Source organism: Ranitomeya variabilis, chromosome 3 (genome assembly GCF_051348905.1).
Source record: "Ranitomeya variabilis isolate aRanVar5 chromosome 3, aRanVar5.hap1, whole genome shotgun sequence".
NCBI lineage: Eukaryota > Metazoa > Chordata > Amphibia > Anura > Dendrobatidae > Ranitomeya > Ranitomeya variabilis.
This window is the reverse complement of record NC_135234.1, coordinates 115582747-115610563: the sequence shown is the minus strand read 5'-3', so window position 1 is coordinate 115610563 and position 27817 is coordinate 115582747. Positions and strand designations below refer to the sequence as shown.

General features: G+C 43.9%; 1 protein-coding gene across 2 annotated transcripts; it reads right to left on the bottom strand.

The window, feature by feature from the left end:
* Nucleotides 1–27489, bottom strand: LOC143815410 (caspase-1-A-like). Of its 2 annotated transcripts, none has more exons than XM_077294563.1 (4): nt 27375–27489; nt 17453–17713; nt 5921–5974; nt 1–1181 (listed from the first exon to the last, which is right to left on the bottom strand). In XM_077294563.1, the coding sequence occupies exons 1-3, from the start codon at nt 27379–27381 to the stop codon at nt 5952–5954; spliced, it is 291 nt and encodes a 96-aa protein (XP_077150678.1). In that variant the 5' UTR covers nt 27382–27489; the 3' UTR covers nt 1–1181; nt 5921–5951. The 2 variants fall into 2 exon arrangements, with proteins under 2 accessions (XP_077150678.1, XP_077150677.1); XM_077294562.1 differs by lacking the exon at nt 1–1181 and adding an exon at nt 4750–5458.
* Between the last annotated feature and the right edge of the window lie 328 nt (nt 27490–27817).

Sequence of the window (27817 nt, the reverse complement as noted above, 5' to 3'; positions counted from 1 at the left end):
TGCAAGGATGGAACTAGAATCAGAATAAACATAAACCATCACTTTAGAGTAAGTACCCAGAATCCTTCTCAGAACACAAGTGGTAGCGTTGGTCTATCTAAGTGATAAACCATTTACATAATCTAAATAAAGGAGCACTTGAACAACAAGCAAGACCTGTATATTCTGTGATAGTAATGAAGGGATGCCAGGGATCACGGTTTTCCTATTTTTATTTTGATATGGAGCTTGTAAATTATGATTTACTTACATTTCTAGGACAGTTGCCATTGTAATAGTTTGCTAAAATATCGGTATACCTCCTATTTAGGTCTTACAGCACCATCAGTGGTGGCAAAGTCTTCCATAACATATGGAGTCTGTAGGTGACGCCAGAAAATCTTTAGACAAAGTAGGTGCCATTATCATCTGGAGGAGTCATTTGTCTCACAGGAGAAGGAGGAGGTCCTCTTCAACATTAGGAATTGGAGGAAAAGACTCCCATAATATTGAGTCTGGATGAGGAGGCACCTTTACCATAAAGAATCAGAGGAAGCACACTCACTTTCTGAAAGTGCACCCAATCATCTTAAGGCAAAGGAGGCGCCATAACCACCTTAAGGAGCAGTCACCATCTTATGTTTAGAGGTGAGAAGCTACATCCATCTTGAAACAGTGAACATTACAGTCTAGACACAGAGTCATTCACCTTAACTTGGTGGAAAAAAATCCCCTATTAAATCTTGAGGAGGAAGCATCCTTGAGGTAGAAGAGGTCCCCTTCCCATCGTAAGAAATAGTCATCCACCTTATTTACGAAGACAATATGGCTTTACCATCAGGAGAAGCTTATATAATCAGGTACATATACCACATTCTGCAATTTTTCTATGCTGACATGAAGCTTTTAATAATAATCTTTATTTTTATATATTGCTAACATACTATCATTGCTGTCCCCGATGAGGCTCACAATCTAAATTCCCCATCAGTATGTCTTTGGAATGTGGGAGGAAACCGGAGCACCCGGAGGAAACCCACGCAAACACGGGGAGAACATACAAACTCCTTGCAGATGTTGTCCTTGATGGGATTTGAACCCAGTACTCCAGCAACGCAAGGCTGCAGTGCTACCCACTGAGCTTCTCTTTATCCATCCGATATAGTCGGACACACAAGGCTTCCTCTTTCTGCCGCTGATCTCTGTGATTGGTGCAGGAAGAAGAGAGTAAATCTTCTGTTTTTGTTGACAGATGAATTTTCTATGGCGTAACCCAAGGCCAAACATATCATTGATGAAACTTGTGCAGACACATAGGGTCCCAAGAGGTAAGGGGGCCACTACCACTTCCAAAACAGGTGGAATTGTGCATTATGATGAGCTGTTGGACTACAAAGGGCCCTTATATTGTTTTTGCACAGGGGCCATCTTCTGTTTGTTTCCGCTCCTGGGATAACAAGTGTATGACCCTTAACAACTCGGTACTCTGCTCTCTGCGGTGTAATTTAGCTCTTAGGACTCTATAATATAAAGTCGGGCAAATGCGGCGCCCCCACTGCCGCAGGGCCGAGGGGTACCCGGTACCGGGCCTCTGAGTCTCTTGTTCTGGGGTCGTCACGGTGGCCAGACCCGGTCCGTGGCCCTGCCTGCCAGGGGGGGCGTCCGGTGAAAGGGTGGTGAATGGTAGTGTAGTTGTGAAGTGCCGGTCGCAGTAAATAACGAGGACACCAGGTTGCAGTCTCTTTACCTCTTTACTGAAGATCTCTGGGTCCTCAGTCCGGAATACGGTCAACCAGGCTGCGCAAGTCCGGCCGGTCCAATGGCACCTCCAGAGTTCTCTTTGCAGGTGGAAATCTGTGCCTTCCTGCTAGCGCTATGTGTTGTGGTCCTCCCCTGCTGTGCTTACGGAAAGTCCCCACAACTGTTGTGTCTGTTTCTCGTGTTCCCTCACAACTCGATTAGATGATGTTCTGCTAATCCGTCCCTCCCGGTGTTATGGTTGGGACGCACCCGTATGACAGGTAGGCTCGGAGCTCTTCCGGGACCCTAGAGTCGCCCCTCTCCACAGGTTGCCCCCTATGTCTTAGGTGATTTAGGTGAGACAGCCCGCCTGTGACTGACTGTCCTGCCGTTGGTTTGAAGTATTGCTTAGAGCTAGATATATAAATACTTCCTCGGCGTTCCGGCCGCCGGCTGTGCGCCTCAGTAGGATGTTGCCTCAGTCTTACAGCACGACTCCTACTGGTATTCTCCTTCTTGCTTTGATCTCGTTTCTCACTCAGCACAATATATCTCGCTTCTTATCCTTTCCTAGGGCACCGCCGCTATGCTGAGCAGGCATGGTCCCGTGACATTCTTCCTCGTTGCCAGGCCTCTGTCAGGATCCCACCCCTGACAGGGACCCTACCGAATCTTCCCCCACAACACCCTCTGCCACAAGGTGTTGCCTGGTTCCAACCCAGTCAGCTTTCTTTCTAACTTCCTGCCTGACCCTCAGTTTTACCCACCAGGTGAGGAGTGGCCTAATAAATAGCACCCTTAGCTCCCCCTGGAGGCCAGACTGTGAAATGTATTGGTGTATGTGATACCTGGTCAGATGAACTCCTTCAGTGCCATCAGACGTACCATAGCTCCCCTTAGCGGCAGAGCTTTAGTACTGCAACGACCAGGACTCTGGGGCGCTGCACAAATAAAGGACAAATTGCTGTACAATAATTATTATTAGAATATAATTTAAAGAAGTGTTTTTTAATGTGAAATACTTAATATTTAATGATCGTAGTCAGAGGAGGAATAAAGTGTCACTGAGCTCTTCTCTGAACTTGCTCCAGTTTTTCTATGTTTTTAAATGTGGTGCCCAGAACTGGACACAGTATTCCAGATGATGCCTGACCAAGGGAGAGTAGAGGGGGATAATTACTTCACGTGATCTAGACTCTATGCTTCTCTTAATACATCCTAGAACTGTGTTTGCCTTTTTTATTGCTGCATCACACTGTTGATGCATGTGCAGTCTGTGATTGGTATACCCAAGTCTTTATCACACGTGCTGTTGATTAGTTCTATTACTCCCATTCTGTACAAATTTTTTTTTGTATAATTTTAATTTTTCTTTTCCAGATGTAGAATCTTGTATTTCTCCCTGTCAAATACCATTATATTAGTTGCTGCCCATTGTTCAAGCTTATCTACATCCTTCTGAATTATCTGTCTTCTCTAGTGTTAATCTTCCATCGTGTGTACATACAGTGGATCATCTGCTGTATTCTACAGTATAGTGCCAGAGAAGTGTATGAGATTTTTTTAGAAATCTCATGCACTTGCAGCATGCATTGACAGAAGCTGTGGGTTTAAGATCCACAGCATGTCAACTTACACTGAAGATGTACGTGTGACTTTCTCCCTTTGCTTAGCCAAGAGTGAAATATGTAACTTTCTTTCACCTTTTTCGCAATGATATCCGCAGAGGTAAATACGACTACAGGTAACATTGTGGGACCTCCACTGCCAATACACTTCATTGGAACTTACATGGGTTGTCCTAGTAGTGGTGCTCAATCTGAATGTTTGTCCATGTTAGAATGAAAACACTTATACTCACCTCCTGTGCCAGCGCCATTTCAGCAGTGTGTCAGCACGCGTTGATTGGGCGCAGAGCTCACATGACGTAACAGCCTCAGGTGAGCCCAAGGAACGTGAATGCCGACTCCGCACGAACAATGAGTATAAATATATTATTTTAACGATGGCAAACATTCAGATTGAGAAGGGGTTGTCCTACTAGTGGACCCCTTTAAGCCCACTATTTATAGTAGATGGCTATTGGACAAACTCACATACATAGCATTGCTTGTTTGGTCATGTGCTCCTATGTTCTCAATGAGACAGCCATCGCCCAACATATCTCTGGAAGACAATATGATCAGCAGTCCAGATCGATATTTCCCCCGATAGTGCATATTAGATGGCTCTAGCCTATAATTACATTTTCTCCCTCAAACTAATACTTAAAAGGTAACTGGGGGCATGTTAACCAAGGCATGTCTAATTTGGTTGCTGCCTCTGGTACAAGTGCCATGATCAATGTCAGAGGCTCCCTTAAATAAAATATCAAGGTGCAATGTTGGTCCATACAAATGTAATGTGTGGATAAAATTATTTAAACTATTCCAGCCAGCAGGTATACATGTAGGTACACAACAGCTTCAGTGCACCACATAAAATAACAATAATCGGTTCTGGCGATGTTGACATTGTTGTGTCACTTGACTGTAGTTAGTATAGTATATTGTGGAACAGTAAATTGGCTGCAGCGGTCACGTGACACAAGTGTGTTATCACCCTTTCAGAATAGCAGAGCTGACATCACAGGAATGGCGCTACAAATTTAAAAACAAACACGTTTTACCCGACTGATCACACTGCAACATCATCTGGGCCAAAGTCGGCCATGTTTGCATTTTTATTCCGATAGCTGAAAAATCGTTACGTAAAAGAAGGTTCCCAAAGGGATCATTCATCCAGGCATTGAACATGTACAGCCAGTTTATAACATCGGAACTGCCAATATGGACTAAAATGCATATGGCTTAGTTGGCGAAACGTTTGTTCAACCATTAAATTGCTTCTCTCTATAGTGTATGGCTTCCTATAAGCATCTTATATAGGACGGAAGCGGTGACGGAGGCTGATTCTACGTAGTTGCTGCATGCACCACTAATATATGGGAGCAGAAGTAAAGCAGTCCGCAGATCAGAAAAATTCTGGACATACAGTAAAAAGTAATTTATTGCATTTTTAATGGATGTGAATAAAGGTAAAATGAAATATGATATAAAGTAGTGTATACAATTAACATTATGACCAATGTAGATCAGGACCATAGAAATCTATAGAACTTTCATGGTTATCATCAGAGAACCAGCTTCTCTGCAACTGATGAGTCACCATCGGTTCCTGAATACTTAGTGAAAATTTTGCATTCACAAAAACGTGAATACAACATTAGATTTTTGTCTGTTAGGTTTTATCATCCGTGTTAAAAAATGGTAGGAGACCCAAGAGGAAAATTCCTAAGAATCTCCATGTCATCTCCGTTGACTTGAATAGGAGATTATGGTCCCCAAATTGGACCACAGTTGGGCATGGTTCCATTTTTTAAAGCAGACAAGTGCTTGACAAAAAGGAATGCGAGTAACCCCAAGGAATATGATGTGTGTGCAGTCAGTGTGACGCTAGGATGGGAAACACTGTGAATGACAGGCATACAAATATGTGTCATTTTTCCAATTTATCATTTCATGATTATTATTTAAACTTATTTTTCATCCTCACTCCCAAAACCTCATTTGTGTGTGCTTCAATTAGAAAGTTGCAGATGGCATAGAGGAAATCCTGTGTCTGCTCCGCATGTACCCAGCGTCCTTCACCCGTAATGAAATATATCCCATGGAAACAGGAGTTGTATGTCGGCGATTCTCTAAACAGAAAATAAAGATTTCAGTAGTAAAATACATAGAAAATATGTATAAAAGTATTTTTACATCAAGGATTTATTAATAAAGGCACTTTCTATTGGTGATATCTAAGGCTGGATATCACTTGGACTGCAGCAATAATGAGACTTACAAAAAAGCTGAATGTTATTGCTGCAGACGTTAATGGGCAGTTCCTTGTATTGGGGGCAGTAGGACTTCACTTTGCACATTAGAGTGTAATCTGGAATATTTATTCAATAGAATTTTGTGAAATTATGAATTTGATTATCAAACCTGTCTTGAAAAAGGCACATCAGGTATCTCTATTTATGCAATCAGCTTTGGGCATCTTGGACATGATAAAGGCCAAATTTATGCATTTACTTTTGCCAATTCTTGATAGACAAGACATTGGCTGTCATGGACGTACACACCATGCAATAACCCGATGACTGTGGCATTACCTGGTTGGATGGGTCCTGCTCAGTTTCTGTTTTATTCCTGTATTGGAAGCATTGCTGTAAACAAAGGAAAGGTTTGAGATTATTCTCCAGGTGGCTTATTAGTCGGAAATATGAATTCACTTACAGATAGGAAAAATGGCAATTTTTAATGTCTTGTCAAATACAAAGCGGTACTAAGGACAGGACGTGGCTTCTAAACTGAGAATTTTAACATCTGAATTTAGCCAGTTTCACCCAGATCAGCTTCACTCATTTTCATTAATTCATTAATCCTTTCCTGCCACAGCCAAGTTTTTTTTTTAATTTTGGCATTTTAACTTAATTTTTGCCCTTGCTTTTTAGCATTTACTGTAAAAGTTACAGTGGCATGTAAAAGTTTGGGCACCCCTGGTCAAAATTACTGTTATTGTGAACAGTTAAGCAAGTTGAAGATGAAATGATCTCTTAAAAATTACGCAACTGCTATTTTGGCCCAAAAAATTATTTCATCTTTGACATTTTAAAAATTACAAAAAGGAAAATTGGCTGATGTCAATGTTTACGCACCCAGCATTTTAGTACCTAGTAGCACCCCCTTTTGAAAGTACTACTAGCGATTTTCATCCTTTCTTTCCTGGAAAATCCTTCCAGTTCTGTGAGATTCCTGGATCATTTTTCATGCACTGCTATTTTGAGGTCTAGCCACAGATTTTCAATGATGTTCAGATCAGGGGACTGTGAGGGCCATTGTAAAACCTTCAGCTTGCACTTTTGAGGTAGTCTATTGTGGATTTTCACATGTGTGTAGGATCATTAGCCATTTGTAGAAGCCATCCTCTTTTCAACTTCAGCTTTTTCATAGATAGTGTTATGTTTGCATCAAGAATTTGTTGAAATTTCATTGAATCCATTCTTCCCTCTACCCATGAAATGTTCCCCATGCCATTGGCTGCAACACAACCTCAAAGCATGATTGATCACCCCCATGCGTAATGGTTGGCGAAATGTTCTTTCCCTGAAATTCTCTACCCTTTTTTCTCCACATATACCTTTAATCATTGTGGCCAAAGAGTTCTATTTTATCTTAATCGGTTCACAGGACTTGTTTCTAAAATGTATCGAGCTTGTTTAGACATTCTTTTGCATACTTCTGATGCTGGATTTTTTGGTGAGTACACAGGAGAGGTTTTCTTCTGATGAAAGTAAGTTGAATCCAGCAAGATTGAAGTTAAAACCAGTCTCTGTTTATTTCTTCAATAAAAATATGGTACTCCACTCCAAAATATGAAACATATGAATAATTCACAGCATGTCACGCCAAATTTCAAAGTATAGCAGCGTTTTTCCGACGCGTTTCGACCAAAGTCTTAATCATGGCATGGTGTTTTGGGTTTTCTTCTGATGACTCATCCATGAAGGTCATTTTTGTGCAGGTGTCGCAGAAGCATAGAACAATGTACCAAAACTCCAGAGTCTGCTCAATCTTTAGGATGCTTTTCTGCAGTTAAGCAGGGGTTTTGATTTGCCTCTCTAGTAATCATATGAGCAGCTCTCACTGAAATTTTGCTTGGTCTTACAGACCTTAGCTTGACTTCCACTGTTACAGACCTTAGCTTGACATCCACCTCCACTCTTCCTGCTAACTGCCATTTCTTAATTAATTTCGAACTGAGGAAAGTGCAACTTGAAAACGCTTTTCTATCTTCTTATAGCCTTCTCCTGCTTTGTGGGCCACCACCATTTTCAGAGTGCTAGACAGCTGCTAAGAAGAACCCATGGCTGCTGTTTTTTTGGAACAAGATTAGAGGAGACTAGGTTTTCATAAAGTTGGGAAATTTGCATTACCTGGCCTTTTCTCACGGTGATAGTGAACAAGCCATAACCCAAACAGGCTAAGTAAGGTCGGAAACTTTGGTCAAAGTTATCTGAGCACACAAATCTCTAAGGTTGCCCAAACTTTTAAATCAGCCGATTATCCTTTTTATAAATTATAAAATGTAAATAATGACAATATATATATTGCTGTACCTAAAATACAAAGGAAATGCGTCATCTTTAACTTTAGCTCTTTTAGAGATAATTTTGTCTTCAAGTTGCTTAACTGTTCACAATGACAGTAATTTTGACCAGGGGTGACCAAACTTTTACATGCTACTGTAAATAATTTTATACTATGATAGATTGTAATTTTGCAAAAAAGTAATAGTGAATATATTTATTTGTTATTGTCTTTTTATAATAGGGAAAATAGAGGTTGGGCAAAATAAAAAATTTTCAAAGCAGGGCTGCTGCATAGTTATGCTAACAATTACAGTCTCCCAAGAAGCCTTATCTAATGTGATGTTACCTTACCCTCATCAACATGGTTACCATTCCATCAGGCCACTGGCTGCCATGCTAACCCACTATTGGGTGGGGTGAGGGGTAATGGGTACACAAAAAGGTGTGTCTCCGAGACTACACACCCTAAGTGCTGCAGTCAGAGAAAGACAGCAGCACTTAAGGGGTTAACAGCAGCGATCTAAGCTTAACCCAACCAAGCTCAGCTCTGACCGTTGTTGAGTTCATCCCATAGAGATTCCTCAGTGAGCAACCTCCAATAATGTGTAAAGCCCAACTTTCAGCTTAAAAGAGCCTCAGTGTAGTAGGTCATGCATATAGATACAGTATATAATATAATGGAGGACAGCTGCCTTTAAGAAAAAGCGCTATGAAAAAGCTGTTCTAGCTAGATCGCCATCACAGCTGAACAACCATTATTATACTGCAAATGTTTGGAGCAGTCAAAGGTGTGTATTAATAAGAATTAATATTAGCAAATAACCTATGGATCAAATCAGGTTTTTGTACATTAACCCCTTCACCCCCAAGGGTGGTTTGCACGTTAATGACCGGGCCAATTTTTACAATTCTGACCACTGTCCCTTTAGGAGGTTATAACTCTGGAACGCTTCAACGGATCTTGGCGATTCTGACATTGTTTTCTCGTGACATATTGTACTTCATGATAGTGGTAAAATTTCTTTGATATTACCTGCGTTTATTTGCAAAAAAAAATGGAAATTTGGCGAAAATTTTGAAAATTTTGCAATTTTCCAACTTTGAATTTTTATGCCCTTAAATCACAGAGATATGTCACACAAAATACTTAATAAGTAACATTTCCCACATGTCTACTTTACATCAGCACAATTTTGGAACCAAAATTTTTTTTTGTTAGGGAGTTATAAGGGTTAAAAGTTGACCAGCAATTTCTCATTTTTACAACACCATTTTTTTTTTAGGGACCACATCTCATTTGAAGTCATTTTGAGGGGTCTATATGATAGAAAATACCCAAGTGTGACACCATTCTAAAAACTGCACCCCTCAAGGTGCTCAAAACCATATTCAAGAAGTTTATTAACCCTTCTGGTGCTTCACAGGAATTTTTGGAATGTTTAAATAAAAATGAACATTTAACTTTTTTTCACAAAAAATTTAATTCAGCTCCAATTTGTTTTATTTTACCAAGGGTAAGAGAAGAAATTGGACCCCAAAAGTTGTTGTACAATTTGTCCTGAGTACGCTGATACCCCATATGTGGGGATAAACCACTGTTTGGGCACATGGGAGACCTCGGAAGGGAAGGAGCGCCGTTTGACTTTTCAATGCAAAATTGACAGGAATTGAGATGGGACGTCATGTTGCGTTTGGAGAGCCACTGATGTGCCTAAACATTGAACCCCCCCCACAAGTGACACCATTTTGGAAAGTAGACCCCCTAAGGAACTTATCTAGAGGTGTGGTGAGCACTTTGACCCACCAAGTGCTTCACAGAAGTTTATAATGCAGAACCGTAAAAATAAAAAATCATATTTTTTCACAAAAATTATCTTTTCACCCCCAATTTTTTATTTTCCCAAGTGTAACAGAAGAAATTGGACCCCAAAAGTTGTTGTACAATTTGTCCTGAGTACGCTGATACCCCATATGTGGGGGTAAACCACTGTTTGGGCGCATGGGAGAGCTCGGAAAGGAAGTAGCACCGTTTGACTTTTCAATGCAAAATTGACAGGAATTGAGATGGGACGCCATGTTGCGTTTGGAGAGCCACTGATGTGCCTAAACATTGAAACCCCCCACAAGTGACACCATTTTGGAAAGTAGACCCCCTAAGGAACTTATCTAGATGTGTTTTGAGCGCTTTGACCCACCAAGGGCTTCACAGAAGTTAATAATGCAGAGCCGTAAAAATAAACCAAAAATTTTTTCCCACAAAAATTATTTTTTTAGCCCCCAGTTTTGTATTTTCCCGAGGGTAACAGGAGAAATTGGACCCCAAAATTTGTTGTCCAAGTTGTCCTGAGTGCGATGATACACCATATGTGGGGAGAACCACTGTTTGGGCGCATGGGAGGGCTCGGAAAGGAAGGAGCGCCATTTGGAATGCAGACTTAGATGGAATGGTCTGCAGGCGTCACATTGCGTTTGCAGAGCCCCTAATGTACCTAAACAGTAGAAACCCCTCACAAGTGACACCATGTTGGAAAGTAGACCCCCTAAGGAACTTATCTAGATGTGTGGTGAGCACTTTGACCCACCAAGGGCTTCACAGAAGTTTATAATGCAGAGCCATAAAAATAAAAAAATAAAATTTTCCCACAAAAATTATTTTTTAGCCCCCAGTTTTGTATTTTCCCGAGGGTAACAGGAGAAATTGGACCCCAAAAGTTGTTGTCCAATTTGTCCTGAGTGCGCTGATACCCCATATGTGGGGGGAAACACCGTTTGGATGCATGGGAGGCCTCGGAAGGGAAGGAGCGCCATTTGGAATGCAGACTTAGATGGAATGGTCTGCAGGCATCACATTGCAATTGCAGAGCCCCTAATGTACCTAAACAGTAGAAGCCCCACACAAATGACCCCATTTTGGAAACTAGACCCCCCAAGGAACTTATCTAGATGTGTTGTAAGAACTTTGAACCCCCAAGTGTTTCACTACAGTTTATAACGCAGAGCCGTGAAAATAAAAAATCTTTGTTTTTCCCACAAAAATTATTTTTTAGCCCCCAGTTTTGTATTTTCCCAGGGGTAACAGGAGAAATTGGACCCCAAAGGTTGTTGTCCTATTTGTCCTGAGTACGCTGATACCCCATATGTTGGGGTAAACCCCTGTTTGGGCACACGGGAGAGCTCGGAAGGGAAGGAGCACTGTTTTACTTTTTCAACGCAGAATTGGCTGGAATTGAGATCGGACGCCATGTCGCGTTTGGAGAGCCCCTGATGTGCCGAAACAGTGGAAACCCCCCAATTATAACTGAAACCCTAATCCAAACACACCCCTAACCCTAATCCCAACAGTAACCCTAACCACACCTCTAACCCTGACACACCCCTAACCCTAATCCCAACCCTATTCCCAACCGTAAATGTAATCCAAACCCTAACCGTAACTTTAGCCCCAACCCTAACCCTAACTTTAGCCCCAACCCTAATTGTAGCCTTAACCCTAGCCCCAACCCTAGCCCTAATGGGAAAATGGAAATAAATACTTTTTTTTTATTTTTCCCTAACTAAGGGGGTGATGAAGGGGTGTTTGATTTACTTTTATAGCGGGTTTTTTAGCGGATTTTTATGATTGGCAGCCGTCACACACTGAAAGACGCTTTTTATAGCAAAAAATATTTTTTGCGTTACCACATTTTGAGAGCTATAAATTTTCCATATTTTGGTCCACAGAGTCATGTGAGGTCTTGTTTTTTGCGGGACGAGTTGACGTTTTTATTGGTAACATTTTTGGGCACGTCACATTTTTTGATCGCTTTTTATTCCGATTTTTGTGAGGCAGAATGACCAAAAACCAGCTATTCATGAATTTCTTTTGAGGGAGGCGTTTATACCGTTCCGCGTTTGGTAAAATTGATAAAGCAGTTTTATTCTTTGGGTCAGTACGATTACAGCGATACCTCATTTATCTCATTTTTTTATGTTTTGGCGCTTTTATACGATAAAAACTATTTTATGGAAAAAATAATTATTTTTGCATCGCTTTATTCTCAGGACTATAACTTTTTTATTTTTTTGCTGATCATGCTGTATGGCAGCTCGTTATTTGCGGGACAAGATGACGCTTTCAGCGGTACCATGGTTATTTATATCTGTCTTTTTGATCGCGTGTTATTCCACTTTTTGTTCGGCGGTATGATAATAAAGCGTTGTTTTTTGCCTCTTTTTTTTTTTTCTTACGGTGTTTACTGAAGGGGTTAACTAGTGGGCCAGTTTTATAGGTCGGGTCGTTACGGACGCGGCGATACTAAATATGTGCACTTTTATTGGGTTTTTTTATATTTAGATAAAGAAATGTATTTATGGGAATAATATATATATTTTTTTTTTCATTATTTTGGAATATTTTTTTATTTTTTATTTTACACATTTGGAAATTTTTTTTTTTACTTTTTTACTTTGCCCCGGGGGGGACAATACAGATCGGTGATCTGCCAGTTTGCATAGCACTCTGACAGATCACCGATCTGAGAGAAGTGCAGGCTGCTTCACAGTGCCTGCTCTGAGCAGGCTTCTGTGAAGCCACCTCCCTCCCTGCAGGACCCGGATCCGCGGCCATCTTGGATCCGGGTCTGGACCAGGCAGGGAGGGAGGTAAGACCCTCGCAGCAACGCGATCACATCGCGTTGCTCCGGGGGTCTCAGGGAAGCCCACAGGGAGCCCCCTCCCTGCGCGATGCTTCCCTGCACCGCCGGCACATCGCGATCATGTTTGATCGCGGTGTGCCGGGGGTTAATGTGCCGGGGGCGGTCCGTGACCGCTTCTGGCACATAGTGCCGGATGTCAGATGCGATATGCAGCCGACACCCGGCCGCGATCGGCCGCGCTCCGGAGCCCCCGTGAGCGCGGCGGATCGCATATGACGTACTATCCCGTCGGTGGTCATACGGGCCCACCCCACCTCGACGGGATAGTACGTCAAATGTCGGGAAGGGGTTAATGTTTTGTTTGACCTTTTTTAGTATCACTATCTGCACTAAAAACAAAAAATGGAAATCTTGAAATTTTCACACTGCCCACTGTTTTTTTTTTAAGATTCCTTTTGTTTCAGGAAATAACACATGTACATAGCCGCAATGGTCAGACCCTATATTTGTATTGAATGATCTACTGAGCATGTGCAAAGGCCATTGTGAAAGGAGGAGGAGCAGGGTCAGCTGTGACATCGCTTATTGTGATGGTGGATCCTGTGTTATCAGCTGCGTATAATGAGGTGTAAGGCTACTTTCACATTAGCGTCATGTGACGTATGTCGCAATGCTTTGTTTTGGAGAAAAAACGCATCCTGCAAAGTTGCCTGCAGGATGCGTTTTTTCTCCATACACTTGCATTAACGACGCATTGCGACGGATTGCCACACGTCGCATCCATCGTGCGATGGATGCGTCGTGTTTTGGCAAACCGTCGGCACAAAAAAGTTCCATGTAACTTTTTTTGCGCGTCGTGTCCGCCATTTTCGACCGCGCATGTGTGGCCAAAACTCCGCCCCCTCCTCCCTGGAACTCACAATGGCCAGCAGATGCGTTGTAAAACTGCATCCGCTGCCCATGTTGTGCTACATTAACACACTGTCCGTCGGTACATCGGGCCGACGGTTTGCGACGGCCTGTACCTACGGACTAGTGTGAAAGTAGCCTTACCTGTCATTGTAATCCTGCCCATGTTAATATGCAGCTTTACAGTAAACCAGGAAATGTGCACAACATATGGTCCGCAGGTTTATGTAGTCAGTCCAAGGGTTTGTTGCGGCCCCAGGAACCAGGAGCGATCGTCAGCCCAACCTCAGTATATATCACGTGATGAGGTCATCACATTGCTGACCTCATCACACTGCTGCTGGTGCCGATGCTGTAGAGGCAGCAGACTTGGTGGGCACCGGTAAGCGCTCTGTGGAAAAACTAAAGATTAAATGTGCTATCATTTAAGAAGGGGCCAGGGGAGGGGTGGGTTAGGGCACATTATGGGGCAATGGGGGGATTGTGAAAGGGAGAATAATATAGCAAGAGGCAGTGGCATGTGGGGGACTTTATGTAGAAAGGCAGTGTGGTGAAGTTATGGAAAGGGGCAGTTTGGGGGATAATTTGGAAAGGTACAGTGTGGGAGAATATTATAGAAAGGAGATGTGTGGGGAGATATTATGGAGAGTGGCAGTGTGGGGGGGGATATTATGGAGAGGGGCAGTGCAGGGGGAAATATTTATGGAGGTGAGCTGTGTGGGGAATAGTATGGAGAAGGCATTGTGTGGGTGGAACATAATGGAAAGAGGCAGTGTGGGAGGACATGTTATACAGACAGGCTGCGAAAAGGATATATTGGAAAGGAGTAGGGTGCAGGGGAAATTTTAAAAAGGGGATGTATAGGGGACATTATGGAGAGGGGCAGTGTGGGCGTTAAATTGGTGAGGGGCAGGGTAGGGGGGACATTATACAGAACGACAATGTGATGGGCATTATGGTGAGGGGCAGTGTGGGGGATATTTTGGAAGGAAGCACAGTGAAGAGCAACTATTTATTCATGGGCAAAACATGAGAGATATTTATATTTATGGTTCAGTATAATGATACTTTTATTATTAAGGGCACCGAATTAGGATGCGCTGCTGAAGATGCAGAAGGGGAAGCCTGCAAAGATGAGCTTTGGGCATGAAATCTCATCATGGCGTCTTTAATACATGGAGACAAAAGGGATGAAAATGATTTAATAAGAGAAGATGTCACCTATAAGGTACTTGCATGAAAATGTTTATTTGTAATTCTGACTACGTCTTGTCAGTACTGTGGTTTCTGTATGGTCCACAGTCTGATGACTGATGGTAACAGCAGCTCCCAACATCTCCTTACCATTGTTAAGGACACACTGCTAGTTGTAGGTTCATGCAATACAATTGTATATGGGCTTGACCTGACATTGCAGTTTATCACTGTATTATGCTTGGTGCTGTATACATGTACTGATGGTGTTTCTGGCACTGCATTCATGTACTGACAGTGGTTCTGGCACTGAATTCATGTATTGACAGTGGCTCAGGTGCTGCATTTATGTACTAATGATGGCTTTGGCACTGCATTCATGTTTTGATGGTGTTGCTGATGCTGCATTAATGTACTGACTGTGGTTCTGGTGCTGCATTCATGTACAGATGGTGGTTCTGACACCGTGCTCATGTGCTGATGGTGGTTCTGATCTTGTACACATATAGAAAATCATAATGTTCTTCAGAGCTATGTTAAAACTTAGACATTTGAAATTATGAGGAGGTTTTGGGGAGTTTCTGCTCCAAAAACTCAGTATAATGAGAACCTGTCATCAGGTTTGGCCAATAAGAGATACAGCCATCACCCTTCAGGGCTGATATACAGCATTCTATAATGTTGTATATCTGCCCCAAATCCGACCTGCAAGAGAAGAAAAATAACTTTTATTATATTCACCTGTGGGGCGGTCCGGTCTGATTGGCGTCACTATTCTTGGTCTGGTGCCTCCCTCCTGCTTGCTATGTGTGGCTGACATGTCTCTCTCCTCAGTACTGCGCTTCTGAGCAGGCATAATTCTCTGCCCTGTTGAAAGTACTGCAGTGCGCAGGTGCCGGGAAAGATCAAAGAGCCCTGGGGTATACGCACTGCAGTACTTTGACAGGGCAGAGAAGTACGCCTGCGCAGGAACGCTGTTTCCTGAGGAGACTGTGTAGATGATGAAGGGACGTCATCCACATGAAGCAAGCAGGAGGTCAGGGATCGTAAGAAGATGGGAAGTGCCATGCCAAGACCAGCGGCTGCCCATCAGACCAGACCGCCCCACAGGTGAGTATAATAAAAGTTGTAATGCTGTATATCAGCCCTAAAAGGTGATGGCCGTATCTCTTATTTGCCAAACCTGGTGACAGGTTCACTTTAAGTTAGCGAGTATGCAAACTTATTTTTTTTTGAGCAGAAGCTGAGCAGATTATCTCCAAAAGCCACCTCGAATACTCAAAACTTGGTTTTGGTGATGTATTGATGTTGGTTCTGATGATTTATTCATGTAAGTACCGTTTTCAATTTTTTTGATAGCAAGCATTGATATTGATTTAATATGGCAACGTGGTCCTTGAACCGAAAAAATGTTGTGCAGCCTGCTGTAAACGCTTCATGAATGGACAGGAAGTATGAATCTAAAAATGCTCCAATGGCCAGTGTGAAATTGCAGGATTACTAATTTTATTTTTAAATACAGATCATAATTAAAAAATGGCTATATATATATATATATATATATATATATATATATATATATATATATATATATATATACACACTCACTGGCCACTTTATTAGGTACACCTGTCCAACTTCTTGTTAACACTTAATTTCTAATCAGCCAATCACATGGCGGCAACTCAGTGCATTTAGGCATGTAGACATGGTCAAGACAATCTCCTGCAGTTCAAACCGAGCATCAGTATGGGGAAGAAAGGTGATTTGAGTGCCTTTGAACGTGGCATGGTTGTTGGTGCCAGAAGGGCTGGTCTGAGTATTTCAGAAACTGCTGATCTACTGGGATTTTCACGCACAACCATCTCTAGGGTTTACAGAGAATGGTCCGAAAAAGAAAAAAAATCCAGTGAGCGGCAGTTCTGTGGGCGGAAATGCCTTGTTGATGCCAGAGGTCAGAGGAGAATGGGCAGACTGGTTCGAGCTGATAGAAAGGCAACAGTGACTCAAATCGCCACCCGTTACAACCAAGGTAGGCCTAAGAGCATCTCTGAACGCACAGTGCGTCGAACTTTGAGGCAGATGGGCTACAGCAGCAGAAGACCACACCGGGTACCACTCCTTTCAGCTAAGAACAGGAAACTGAGGCTACAATTTGTACAAGCTCATCGAAATTGGACAGTAGAAGATTGGAAAAACGTTGCTTGGTCTGATGAGTCTCGATTTCTGCTGCGACATTCGGATGGTAGGGTCAGAATTTGGCGTAAACAACATGAAAGCATGGATCCATCCTGCCTTGTATGGAGCATCTTTGGGATGTGCAGCCGACAAATCTGCGGCAACTGTGTGATGCCATCATGTCAATATGGACCAAAATCTCTGAGGAATGCTTCCAGCACCTTGTTGAATCTATGCCACGAAGAATTGAGGGAGGCAGTTCTGAAGGCAAAAGGGGGTCCAACCCGTTACTAGCATGGTGTACCTAATAAAGTGGCCGGTGAGTGTATATATATATATATATATATATATATATATATATATATATATATATATATATAAAACAAAAACTTGATTTAAACAATAGGTATTTGTCTGATGATCGCTTCAGTTTAATGATGAAGAAAAAACTTGGATGATCAAACATGAGGTATTCAGCATGGCAGTGTAGTATTTCCTGCACAAGGATGCTTGGGATTGTCTGGCAGCATTACACCTCCATTATATTAAATGTGGATTAATGGAGTCATTATCAGTCAACAGCATCATTATGCTGTCATTGCCATAATAATGCAATGTGCTACAATTACATATTTACCTGTTATTCCCAAGGCTTCACTAAGTGGCAGATCCTTTTCTCTGATTTTTTGGAGTAGTATCTTACAGCTCTGGTCTCCTTTCTTTATCACGATATCAATCAGTGTTCGACATTTGTCTCTGCGCTCCGGGAAAGCTTCCCGGATATGCTCCACCTCTGCATCCCTTAGTACCTTTATATGAAGCAAGTCATCTAGCAACTCTTGTAGAAGTGCTGAACTGCATCGTTCTACTAACTGAGGACGGATATTTCTGAGTTTATCTGGAGAATAGAATTCAAAATGAAAGAACGTTAGAGGAAAATAGATCATCATTATCCACACTGGTAATAGTATATCAAAACTTTCACGTGAATATCTTAAGGCATTATGGCTTACAGTGTCTACACAAACCATGAGAAGACGTTTGCATGATATTGGACGACAAGTATTCCACTGACCTCACGCCATCACTCTCAAAGGATATCATAATACAGAGCAAGATAGCAATGGTGGCTGGATTGGAAGTCTCCCCTTTTCAGCAATGAGATTGGTATAAAGATCACATGGGCAACACAGAAGAGGCATTCCAGATGGAATATCGTTCCGATCCTACACCGGAGATCATGGCGTGGAGTGACATAATGTACGGTAGCCAGACTCCTCTAGTCTTCATTCCAGATACACTAACAGCTTGGCATTACACAAATTTAGTCATGGAACCAGTTGACTGTCATTTCTCCAAAGTGTCCCAAGAGATGTTTTTCAACAAAATGCCACTGTGCGTGTTGTTTGTGCTACTGTAAGCAGCCAGTTTGTCCAAAGAGTTGTGCCATGGCCTGCATCTCGTCTTGACTTGTCTCCCATCGAGAGCACATCATTGGTCATCAGTTGCAAAGGGAGCTGCCAGAAGAGGATCTTGATGATTTGCCAACATATGTTCAGGGAGGCAGAACATCTCCCAGACAGCCATTAATTACCTCATTGATTATATACAGCATATACTAGATGGTGGCCCGATTCTAACGCATCGGGTATTCTAGGTGTTAAAAAAACAATTAAAATAAAAAATAGTTATATACTCACCTTCCGTCTGCCCCAGATCCAGCCGAGGCCTTTAGCGATGCTCCTCACGACGCTCCGTTCCCAGAAATGCCTTGCGGCAATAACCCGTGATCATGTAGCAATAGTCTTTTTCTATAGGCCAAAGGGATTTTTAGGGGCCCCCTAGGCTCCAGGCCCGGGTGCGATTGCAACCCTTGCACCTGTTGTAGTTTCGCCTCTGCGTATGCTGAAAAACAGCCCCACACCATGATGTGCCCACCTCAAAACTTCACTGTTGGTATGATGTTTTAACATGGTGTATACTGTGGCATCCAAAGAGTTCAATTTTGGTCTCATCTGACTAGACTATATTCTCCCGGTATTTCACAGGCTGGTTTAAATGTTGTTTACCAAACTTTAAACACACTTGAACATGCTTTTTGTTCAGCAAAGGAGTTTTGTGTGGTGAGCGTGTGTCATGCTTCTGGGTGACGCATGAGACGCCCTATCATTTATCTACCTTATCACCTTTTGGGTTTGGCTATATATACCTTCCGCTTGCTGGTTTTTCCAGCTGGTGATATTTTCATTTGGATGTCCAGCCATACTGCCGTTGTTTATGCCAGTGAAACACCAGCTAGGGTTCATATCTCTGCTGATTATTCTTTTCACCCTGCACCTATCTCTGGCTTCTTGTTTAGGAAGTAGGTGGCATAATCTGTAGAAGTACGTACCTTATCTTTTCATTTTGTATTTCAGAGTTTATTTTAACTCACTCTGTGATCTCTTTCTATCTCAGCACATCTCTCCTTCTGTAGCTAAATTGCACTCTGCTCTGAACTCCAGTTCCTTAAGAGGAACGTGAAGCACCTGACAACTTTTAACGCAGCATATGTCCGAGCTACCATTGTTTAGTCTGTTTTTGGGCATATACCAGTCCACGTAGGAACCATTAGGGACTACTGGTTCAGAATCTCTAGTCTGTACAGGAATTAGCTGGGTCAGTTGCAGTTTCTAGTGTTTTACCTATTGTGTTGTTACACAATCATAACGGGGTGCATGGAGGCTGAGTACATTACTTATTGTTTTCTTTGAAGCAATTGCACTTACTGATTTTAGGTCTTTCGGTAGCTCTCCACAGGTGGACTTTGGCTCTTGGACAACTCTTCTGATAATTCTTTTCACTCCTCTGTCTGAAATCTTGCGGGGAGCATCTGGTGGTGGCTGGTTTATGGTAAAATTATGTTCTTTCCACTGCTGGATTATTGCCTAACAGTGCTCACTGGAACCTTCAGTAGTATAGAAATTTTTCTGTCAATGCCATCAGTATGTTGTGCAACAATAAGGTTGTGAATGTATTGAGAGTGACAGCTTGCTGGATTTACCCATGATGATATGTTTCTAGTGTGTCACTCTGGAAATGAGACACCTTTTTATAGGCCACAAGTTGAACTAGCTATTATTCTTCAGTAAGCGGCAGGATTGCTTTCTAATAGATTTCAGCTAATGTTCTGACTTTCCATGGCTTTTGCACCATTCTTCCTTCATGTGTTCAATACTTTTTCCCTGTGTCATTTATCATTATTGCACATAACTTAATTTATGGACATCTATGTTTTGATTTCTTCACCTGTATGAACTGGATGGCTTGTTTCCGACATCTGGCGAGAATTCATGTCAATAGCACCTTTAGAAATATATTTAAAATAAATATTAAATATTTAAATAAGTGTATAAATGACCAGCAACAAACAAGTGTATTTCTACATGTGGTGCTCATATCCAATGCTGAATAAATCAAGGTAGTCGCCAGGTACTATTCTAGGGCAGTCCGCAGGACTGCAGCAGCTGGTCAAAAGGTCAGAGGCAAGGGTGTGCAGGACAGGAATGGCACAGACAAAAGCATGGTCAAAAAATAGGTGTTGTTCCAGCTTCTTATAACATTCAATTTTATTTATCAAAATAAGCTTGAGAAAGGACACTTTGTGCTCGAAACGCGTAGCCATTTATCATGTTACATCATGTCCATCATCATCTTCCTTTTTAATTTTGATAAATAAAATTGAATTTAATAAGAAGCTGGAACAACACCTATTTTTTGATCACCGCACATGAGACTACACGGGTTCCGCGCTTCTACACGCTGCATGCTGCTGCACGTGAGCTGGTTATTTTTTTTCCTTTTTGTAAAAGTGTGGCCAGACCGTCTGAGGTCAGGAGAGGCAACATGAGATCTGAAGACATAGTGGTCAGGTCAGGAGCAGAGAGATCAGACAGGATGGGAAACCTAGCTGGGTCGGTAACGGGAAGCAGATTACAAAAACGAGCATGAACATTGATTACCAGGTAGAGATGTAATGTTCGAGCAAGGAATGGTGGGAGGAGCTGCCTTATATGAAGCCTGCTGGCATCGGATAGGCTGGGGAACCTAATCTCTGCAGGACTTTCTCATCCACGCCCCCTCTAAGGCAAAACGAAAGCAGCATGCATTAGTAGTACTGCAGAAGAGGAAGCAAAGACAGCAGAAAGGCCTTCCCCTAGGAGAAATCACATGGTGAGGGTGCCGTTGCTGAGGCGGCATGCAAGTTTCCGCCGTGACACTATCCCCCCCTTATGCCCCCTCTTTTTTGGCCAAATCATAAGAGGAACCCCTCGAGAATAACAGGGGTGTGGATGTTCCAAGTGGGTTCCCAAGACCTTTCTTTCTCGATCTTCTTATAGTCCAAAATGGAGCAAACTTGTATGACGGCACCTTCAGCCGTATGTTCCGAGAAGATAACCAGACCCTATCTCCAGGGTGATATCGAGGTGGCAAACCTCTCTTTTTATCTGCATGTGTCTTCATCTGGGACACGGCCTTAAGGCGAGAAGACTGGTTTTGCCACCAGATTTGAAGGAAGTCAATAGCTGAATAATGCACCAACTATTTTACATCAGAATTAAATAGCTTAAAAAACAAAAACATGTCTACATGTAGTAAAATAAACAGCATGAGGGCGAGGGCATGCTGTAGATTTTTTAATTCCAGCATGTACATTTTTCTGCCTATTTGACACAGATTGCATGCAATGTATAGGGTGAAGGCTGCACCAAAAGCCTTCTGTAACTCATGCTGATGTTACAGGAAATGTACTGAGACTTGTGACAACATCTGTGTATGGCCTCTTTTACATGGCAGTATTTTACACCAAAACAACGAGTGAAACAGCAAAAGAAAAATACAGAGTGGCAAGATTTACACCTCCTCCATACAGTGCTGTGCAAATTAATACGGACAAAGCAAAAAAATAGGTATTAAGCTTACCGTTAATTATGTTTCCAGGAGTCCATCCTGACAGCACTATGGAGGACGTCCTCCTCCCCCTTGCTGGGACAGGAAACACACGAGAGTTCAAAAGGTCCGGTCCCACCCCCATTCCTCAGTGTTGTAACAAGAACCGCCTCAAGGGAGATGCAAAAAATAATATTTTAATAGTAAAGAACATAACCACATATATTATGAACATATTACATCATATGTTAGGAACATACTACGGACATGTCAGGCTCATGTTATCAAACATAGTTATATTAACAGGGAGGGAATTACCCGTGCTGTCAGGATGGACTCCTGGAAACATAATTAACGGTAAGCTTAATACCTATTTTCCAGGACGTCATCCTGACAGCACTATGGAGAGTACCAAAGCACCTCCTCAGGGTGGGATTACCGCTTGGAGAACTTTTCTCCCGAATGCAGTATGTTGACCGGACAAAACATCGAGTTTATAATGCTTGCAAAAGGTATTCGCACTAGCCCATGTAGCGGCCTTACAAATCTGCTCTAGAGAGGCGCCCGCCCTCTCGGCCCAAGAAGTAGCCATCCCTCTAGTGGAGTGCGCATGAAGACCCTTTGGAGGAGGGATGCCCTCCGACTGATAAGCCTCAGAGATCACAGAAGTGATCCAGCGAGCAATGGAGGCCTTAGAGGCCTTTTTTCCCTTATTTTTACCGGCGAGCAAAATAAACAGGTTTGGATCGATGCGCCATGGGTTGGTGGCTGACAGGTAGTCGATGACCGCCTGTCTGACATCCAAGGAATGCAGAGCTTCCTCTTTAGAATTGGAAGGGCTACAGCAAAAGGATGGAAGCACTATCTCCTGATTCCTATTTTTTAGAGTACCCACTTTTGGAACAAATGAAGGATCTAGTTTGAGGACCACACTATCATCTCTAATTTGAAGGTACGGGTCCCGAGTGCACAGGGCTTGAATTTCCCCCACCCTCTTAGCCGTGGTGATCGCCACTAGGAATGCCGTTTTACGTGTCAGGGTTGAAATGGACATGTTATCTGCCGAGGCGTATTTGTTTTTGCAGAGGAATCTCAGGACAAGGTTAAGGTCCCAAGGAGGAGATAATTGTCTGATAGTGGGACGCAACCTCTGGGTGGCTCTGATAAACCTAACTATCCAAGGGTGTGTTGCCAGGGGATAGTCTAGAAAGGAGCTAAGTGCTGAGATCTGCACCTTCAATGTACTCGGTCTAAGCCCTTTATCAAACCCAGCTTGCAGAAAATCCAGAATTCTGGGTAAGTCGGGAGTGCCTGCCGCAACCTCGGACCTGCCGCCCTCCAGACAGAAACGCCTCCAAATCTTCAGGTAGATTGCTGACGTGACTGGCTTCCTGCTAGCCTTGATAGTGGATATGACCTGGTCAGACAAGCCTCTTGCCCTCAAGATGTTCCTTTCAGGATCCAGGCTGAGAGATGTAGCTTCTCTGGGTCCGGATGGTACACTGGGCCCTGGTGGATTACATCTGGTCTGTGAGGGAGCTCCACTGGACTTTCTATCGCCAGGTCTACCAGCAGGGAGAACCAACTCCTTCTTGGCCAGTATGGAACTATCAACATCACTCGGGCCTGTTCTTCCTTGATTTTCCTGAGAACAGCCGGGATTAGAGCTAGAGGAGGGAAAGCATACGAGAGGGGCTCCGTCCACCTCTGGCTTAGACCATCTATCCCTTCCGGCAGATCTTGAGGGTTCAGCGAGAAGAACCTTGAGACCTTCGAGTTTCTCCTGTTTGCGAAGAGGTCTATACTGGGAGTGCCCCAACGCCGGCACAGCTCCTGAAAGATGTCCTGGTTGAGTTCCCACTCTGTTGCAAACACTCTTCTTCTGCTCAGGTAATCCGCTACAACGTTCTGGGAGCCCTCTAGGTGGATTGCCGAGATGGAAAGGATCGACCTCTCTGCCCAGCGAAATATTCTCCCTGCCAGCTCTTGGAGAAGATGGTGTCTTGGGCCTCCTTGGTGTTTTAGGAAGGAGACAGTTGTCACGTTGTCGGACAATACTCTGACATGACGATTCTCCAGAATGCAACGATTCCTTCTCAGGGCTTCCCAGACGGCATACAGCTCTCTGAAGTTGGATGAGTTGCGAGCGACGTCTGGAGGCCACCTTCCCTGGAGGATCCTTCCTTCTAAGTGAGCTCCCCAGCCCCAGGCGCTGGCGTCTGTAGTAACTACTACATAAGGGTCGGTAGTCCATAGAACTCCTGTTCTTAGCTTCTCCGGGTCTGTCCACCACAGGAGGGAACTTCGTACCGGATCTGGTAGATGTAAAGTATTGTCTAGAGAAGACTGACGACGGTCCCACTTGGAGAGGATTAGGCTCTGTAGAGATCTTGAGTGGAACTGCGCCCATCTTACGCATGGTATGCATGCCGTCATTAGGCCAAGCACTCTCATAGCCATCCTTATCGAGACTCTGCGTTCTAGTAGGAGTCTGATCTGAATCTGAATTGCCTCCAGCTTGGATTCGGGTAGTAAGGATATTCTGTTTGCAGAATCTAGACAGACACCCAGGAAGACCTTCTTGTGCTCCGGAATTAGGTCTGATTTTTGCCAGTTTATAATCCATCCCAAGTGCTCCAATACCGCGATGGTTCGGTTCCTGTGGTCCAACAGGATATCTGGTGTTCTTGCTATCAGGAGAAAGTCGTCGAGATACGGGACTATAACAATCCCCTGATTTCTTAGGAACGCTACAATCTCCGACACCAGCTTTGTGAATACACGAGGTGCTGAGGCAAGACCAAACGGCAGGCACTGAAACTGGTAGTGACAGGTCCCGGACGGCAGGACTACCGCGAACCTCAGAAGCCTCTGAGATAGATGGTGGACAGGAACCTGATAATAGGCACTCTTCAAATCGAGAGTGCACATTACCGCGTTCTGATCTATAAGGAGGATTGCAGAACGGATGGACTCCATACGAAACCTCTTGTACCTGACCCAGGCATTTAGAGGCTTCAGGTTTACGATTGTGCGTGAGTCGCCGGACGGTTTTGTTATGGAGAACAGGGAAGAGTAGTGTCCCTGGCCTAGCTCTAGCGGTGGTACTGGTATTATGACTCTTGAGGACAGCATGTCCATTAAGTCTTTTAGCATGGGAGAGTCCTGCATAACCACCGTGGGTACGATGTACCTGTCTGGAGGAGGGGAGTAGAACTCTATACTGTAGCCCTCTGATACAGTGCGGAGGACCCATTGATTCTGCGTGACTCTGCTCCAGTTTACCGCGAAATGGCGAAGCCTTCCCCCTATAAGAGTGGCGTCATTGTGATTTGGACTTAGAGGAGGGGCTGAAGAAGAAACTCCTGTTCTTACTGCTGTGACCACGGGAACCCCTATTAAAGCCTCTATTGGACCTTCCCCCTCGGAAGTCGGACCTGTAGTCAGACTGTCTCCTAAAGGGAAACCCCCTCCGAAAGGACTGAGGCCTTTTAGGTTTGTCCTCTGGGAACCCTTTTTTCTTGTCCGAAGCCGACTCTAATATAGTGTCGAGGGAAGGACCAAACACCCTTGCGCCTGAGAAGGGGATTGAACACAATTTTGTCTTGGACGCATTATCACCCGACCAAGACCTTAGCCAGACTGCCCTTCTAGCCGCATTAGACAATGAACCATTTCTGGCTGAAAATCTTACTGACTCGGCAGTCATGTCAGATAGAAAGGCAGTAGCCGATCTCATTATTGGGAGAGAGTTTAGGATCTCTGATCTTGGGGTCTTATTAGAGAGGTGCTCCTCTAATTGACCCATCCAGAGATGCATAGACCTGGCAACCGAGGTAGCTGCGATGTTGGTCTTAATTAGAGCCGCAGAAGACTCCCAGGCTCTTTTTAGCAATATATCCGCCTTTCTGTCCATCGGATCGCGCAAGCTTGATGAGTCCTCGAAAGGGATAGCGGTCTTTTTTGCGACCTTCGCCACCGGGACATCCACCTTGGGTATCTCGTCCCAAAGTTTCACGTCATCCGGCTCAAAGGGTAGGCGTGCTTTGAATTCTTTAGACAGAGTCAGCCGACGTTCTGCCTCCTTCCATTCTTCAAGCACCATAGCCTTGATATGTTCACTAACTGGGAAGACGGTCTGCCGACGCGACATAAGTCCCCCAAACATCAGGTCCTGCCTGGACTGCGGCTTAGATGCCTCCTCCACTTGCATGGTGCACCTTACAGCCTGCACCAGCTCGTTTGTGTCCTCCGCCTGGAAAAGGTACTTCCTCTGATGGTCCTGGCTTCCAGATGGAAGCTCGCCCTCTTCCTCAGAGATAGGCTCTTCAGAATCGGACCTGTCATCCGAACTATAATCCACCACCCGTCTGGCCCTTTTCCTGCTGGGCATAGGGCTGGACTTTTCCGTCAAGGTGGCCAGAGATGCTTGGACCTCTTCTCTTATTAAGGACCTCATCTCGGACAATAGGGAGGGCTGCTCGTCTCTCATAACCTTAGAAGTGCAGTCTGCACATAAGGTTTTGCCATGAGTGTCCGGAAGCTTTGTACTGCATATCGGACATCTACTGGACTTTGCTGAAGCCTTCCCAGATTTCTTAGCTTGACCAGGGGGGACCGCTGAAGTTCCCTTATCCTTAAACAATATAAGATAGGGAAGATAACAGGGAGGCTCTCACTACCAGGGTGCAGGGGGAGTTTGCGCTCTGCGCACTTACCCCATCCTCAGGTGGCATGCTTTCCATAGCTCCGGAGTACTGGTGCTCCCTGTGGCTTGTCGGCGTCTGGGCGCTGTAGTTCCTGAGCTGTTGGCTGGAGCGCACGCCTCCCCTGTAATCTCCGGCGTTACCGGAAGTGCCGGCAACGAATGGCGCAAACCGGAAGTGACGCGGTCCCCGGAACTTCCGTTGGAAGAGTCAGAGCCCGGCGTTCACGCCGCATGGAGGCTGCTGACCTCGGGGACCGCGTCCGCAGCCGAGAGCCCCCCCACCGGGAGGAGCGGCCGCTGGTCTTTGGGACCGAGGGACCCCCCTCTGGAGGGTTTCGGCCCTGAGCCTCTTGACAGGGGGAAGGATCTGGCCGAGCCGCACGATCCCCCTGAGCTCCGGTAAGCAGCGCAGCTTTCTCTCATGTGTCCCTTGCAGGGACAGGAAAAACACTGAGGAATGGGGGTGGGACCGGACCTTTTGAACTCTCGTGTGTTTCCTGTCCCAGCAAGGGGGAGGAGGACGTCCTCCATAGTGCTGTCAGGATGACGTCCTGGAAAATAGAATGTTATAATGCACTATTACATACTAATTCTGAAAATTACCTTTTTCGTCCCGCTAGTTGACCAAGATTTATTTATTATATAATAAAACTGGTTTGAATCACTGACTGGTAACCAACTTACGATTGTACTTAAAAAATGCTTTGTCCCAATTAATTTGCACAGCACTGTATTTTAGACTCACTACTAACCAAAATGTTGCCATGTGAAAGCGGCAGCAGCTCCCCATTCCCTTTATAGAACACATGCTTTCTCTCCTGAGCCTAGTATCCAGGTGTATGGGGAGGTCAGGAGGAACATCTGTTGGCTGACAGTTATTGATGTTATGTTAGTCTTTGGACTTCTAAACAGGATACGTTACCCTCCATTTAGAAAGGAGCAGCAGCAATGTCCAATCTGCAGGGCACAGCCGAGCCGTGTGTGTATAATGACCAGGAAGCAGAAAATACATTGTACATAAAGAACGTGGAACAGGGTGTCACCATACACAAAGGTTTCACTTTTACAGGATTTCCTTACATGGACTGAAAAATGAAGGAGCAGAATTCTATCACTGTAAGATGGAACTACTGGAGACTAGTCATCGCCTCCATACACAGCTCTGCTCAGATCTGCGGTGCAGGCTCCGCTATGTCATCTCAGTGTGACTCAAACATAGAGGAATTAGAAAAGAAAGTAAATTCAGTTCAAAACTTTTCACTCCTCAGGTCTCATGTGATCTTAATTTGACTGGACAACAGGGAGATGTTTTTGTAATTTTTAAAATGTAAAAAATGACAATATACATTTTTTTTGCCTAAAATA

Excerpts from the sequence above, each read along its gene's own strand:
- LOC143815410 (XM_077294563.1), bottom strand. Across the intron at positions 5,975-17,452 it reads TGAAGCCTTGGGAATAACAG|CAATGCTTCCAATACAGGAA; the intron begins GTAAATATGTAA and ends CTTTGTTTACAG.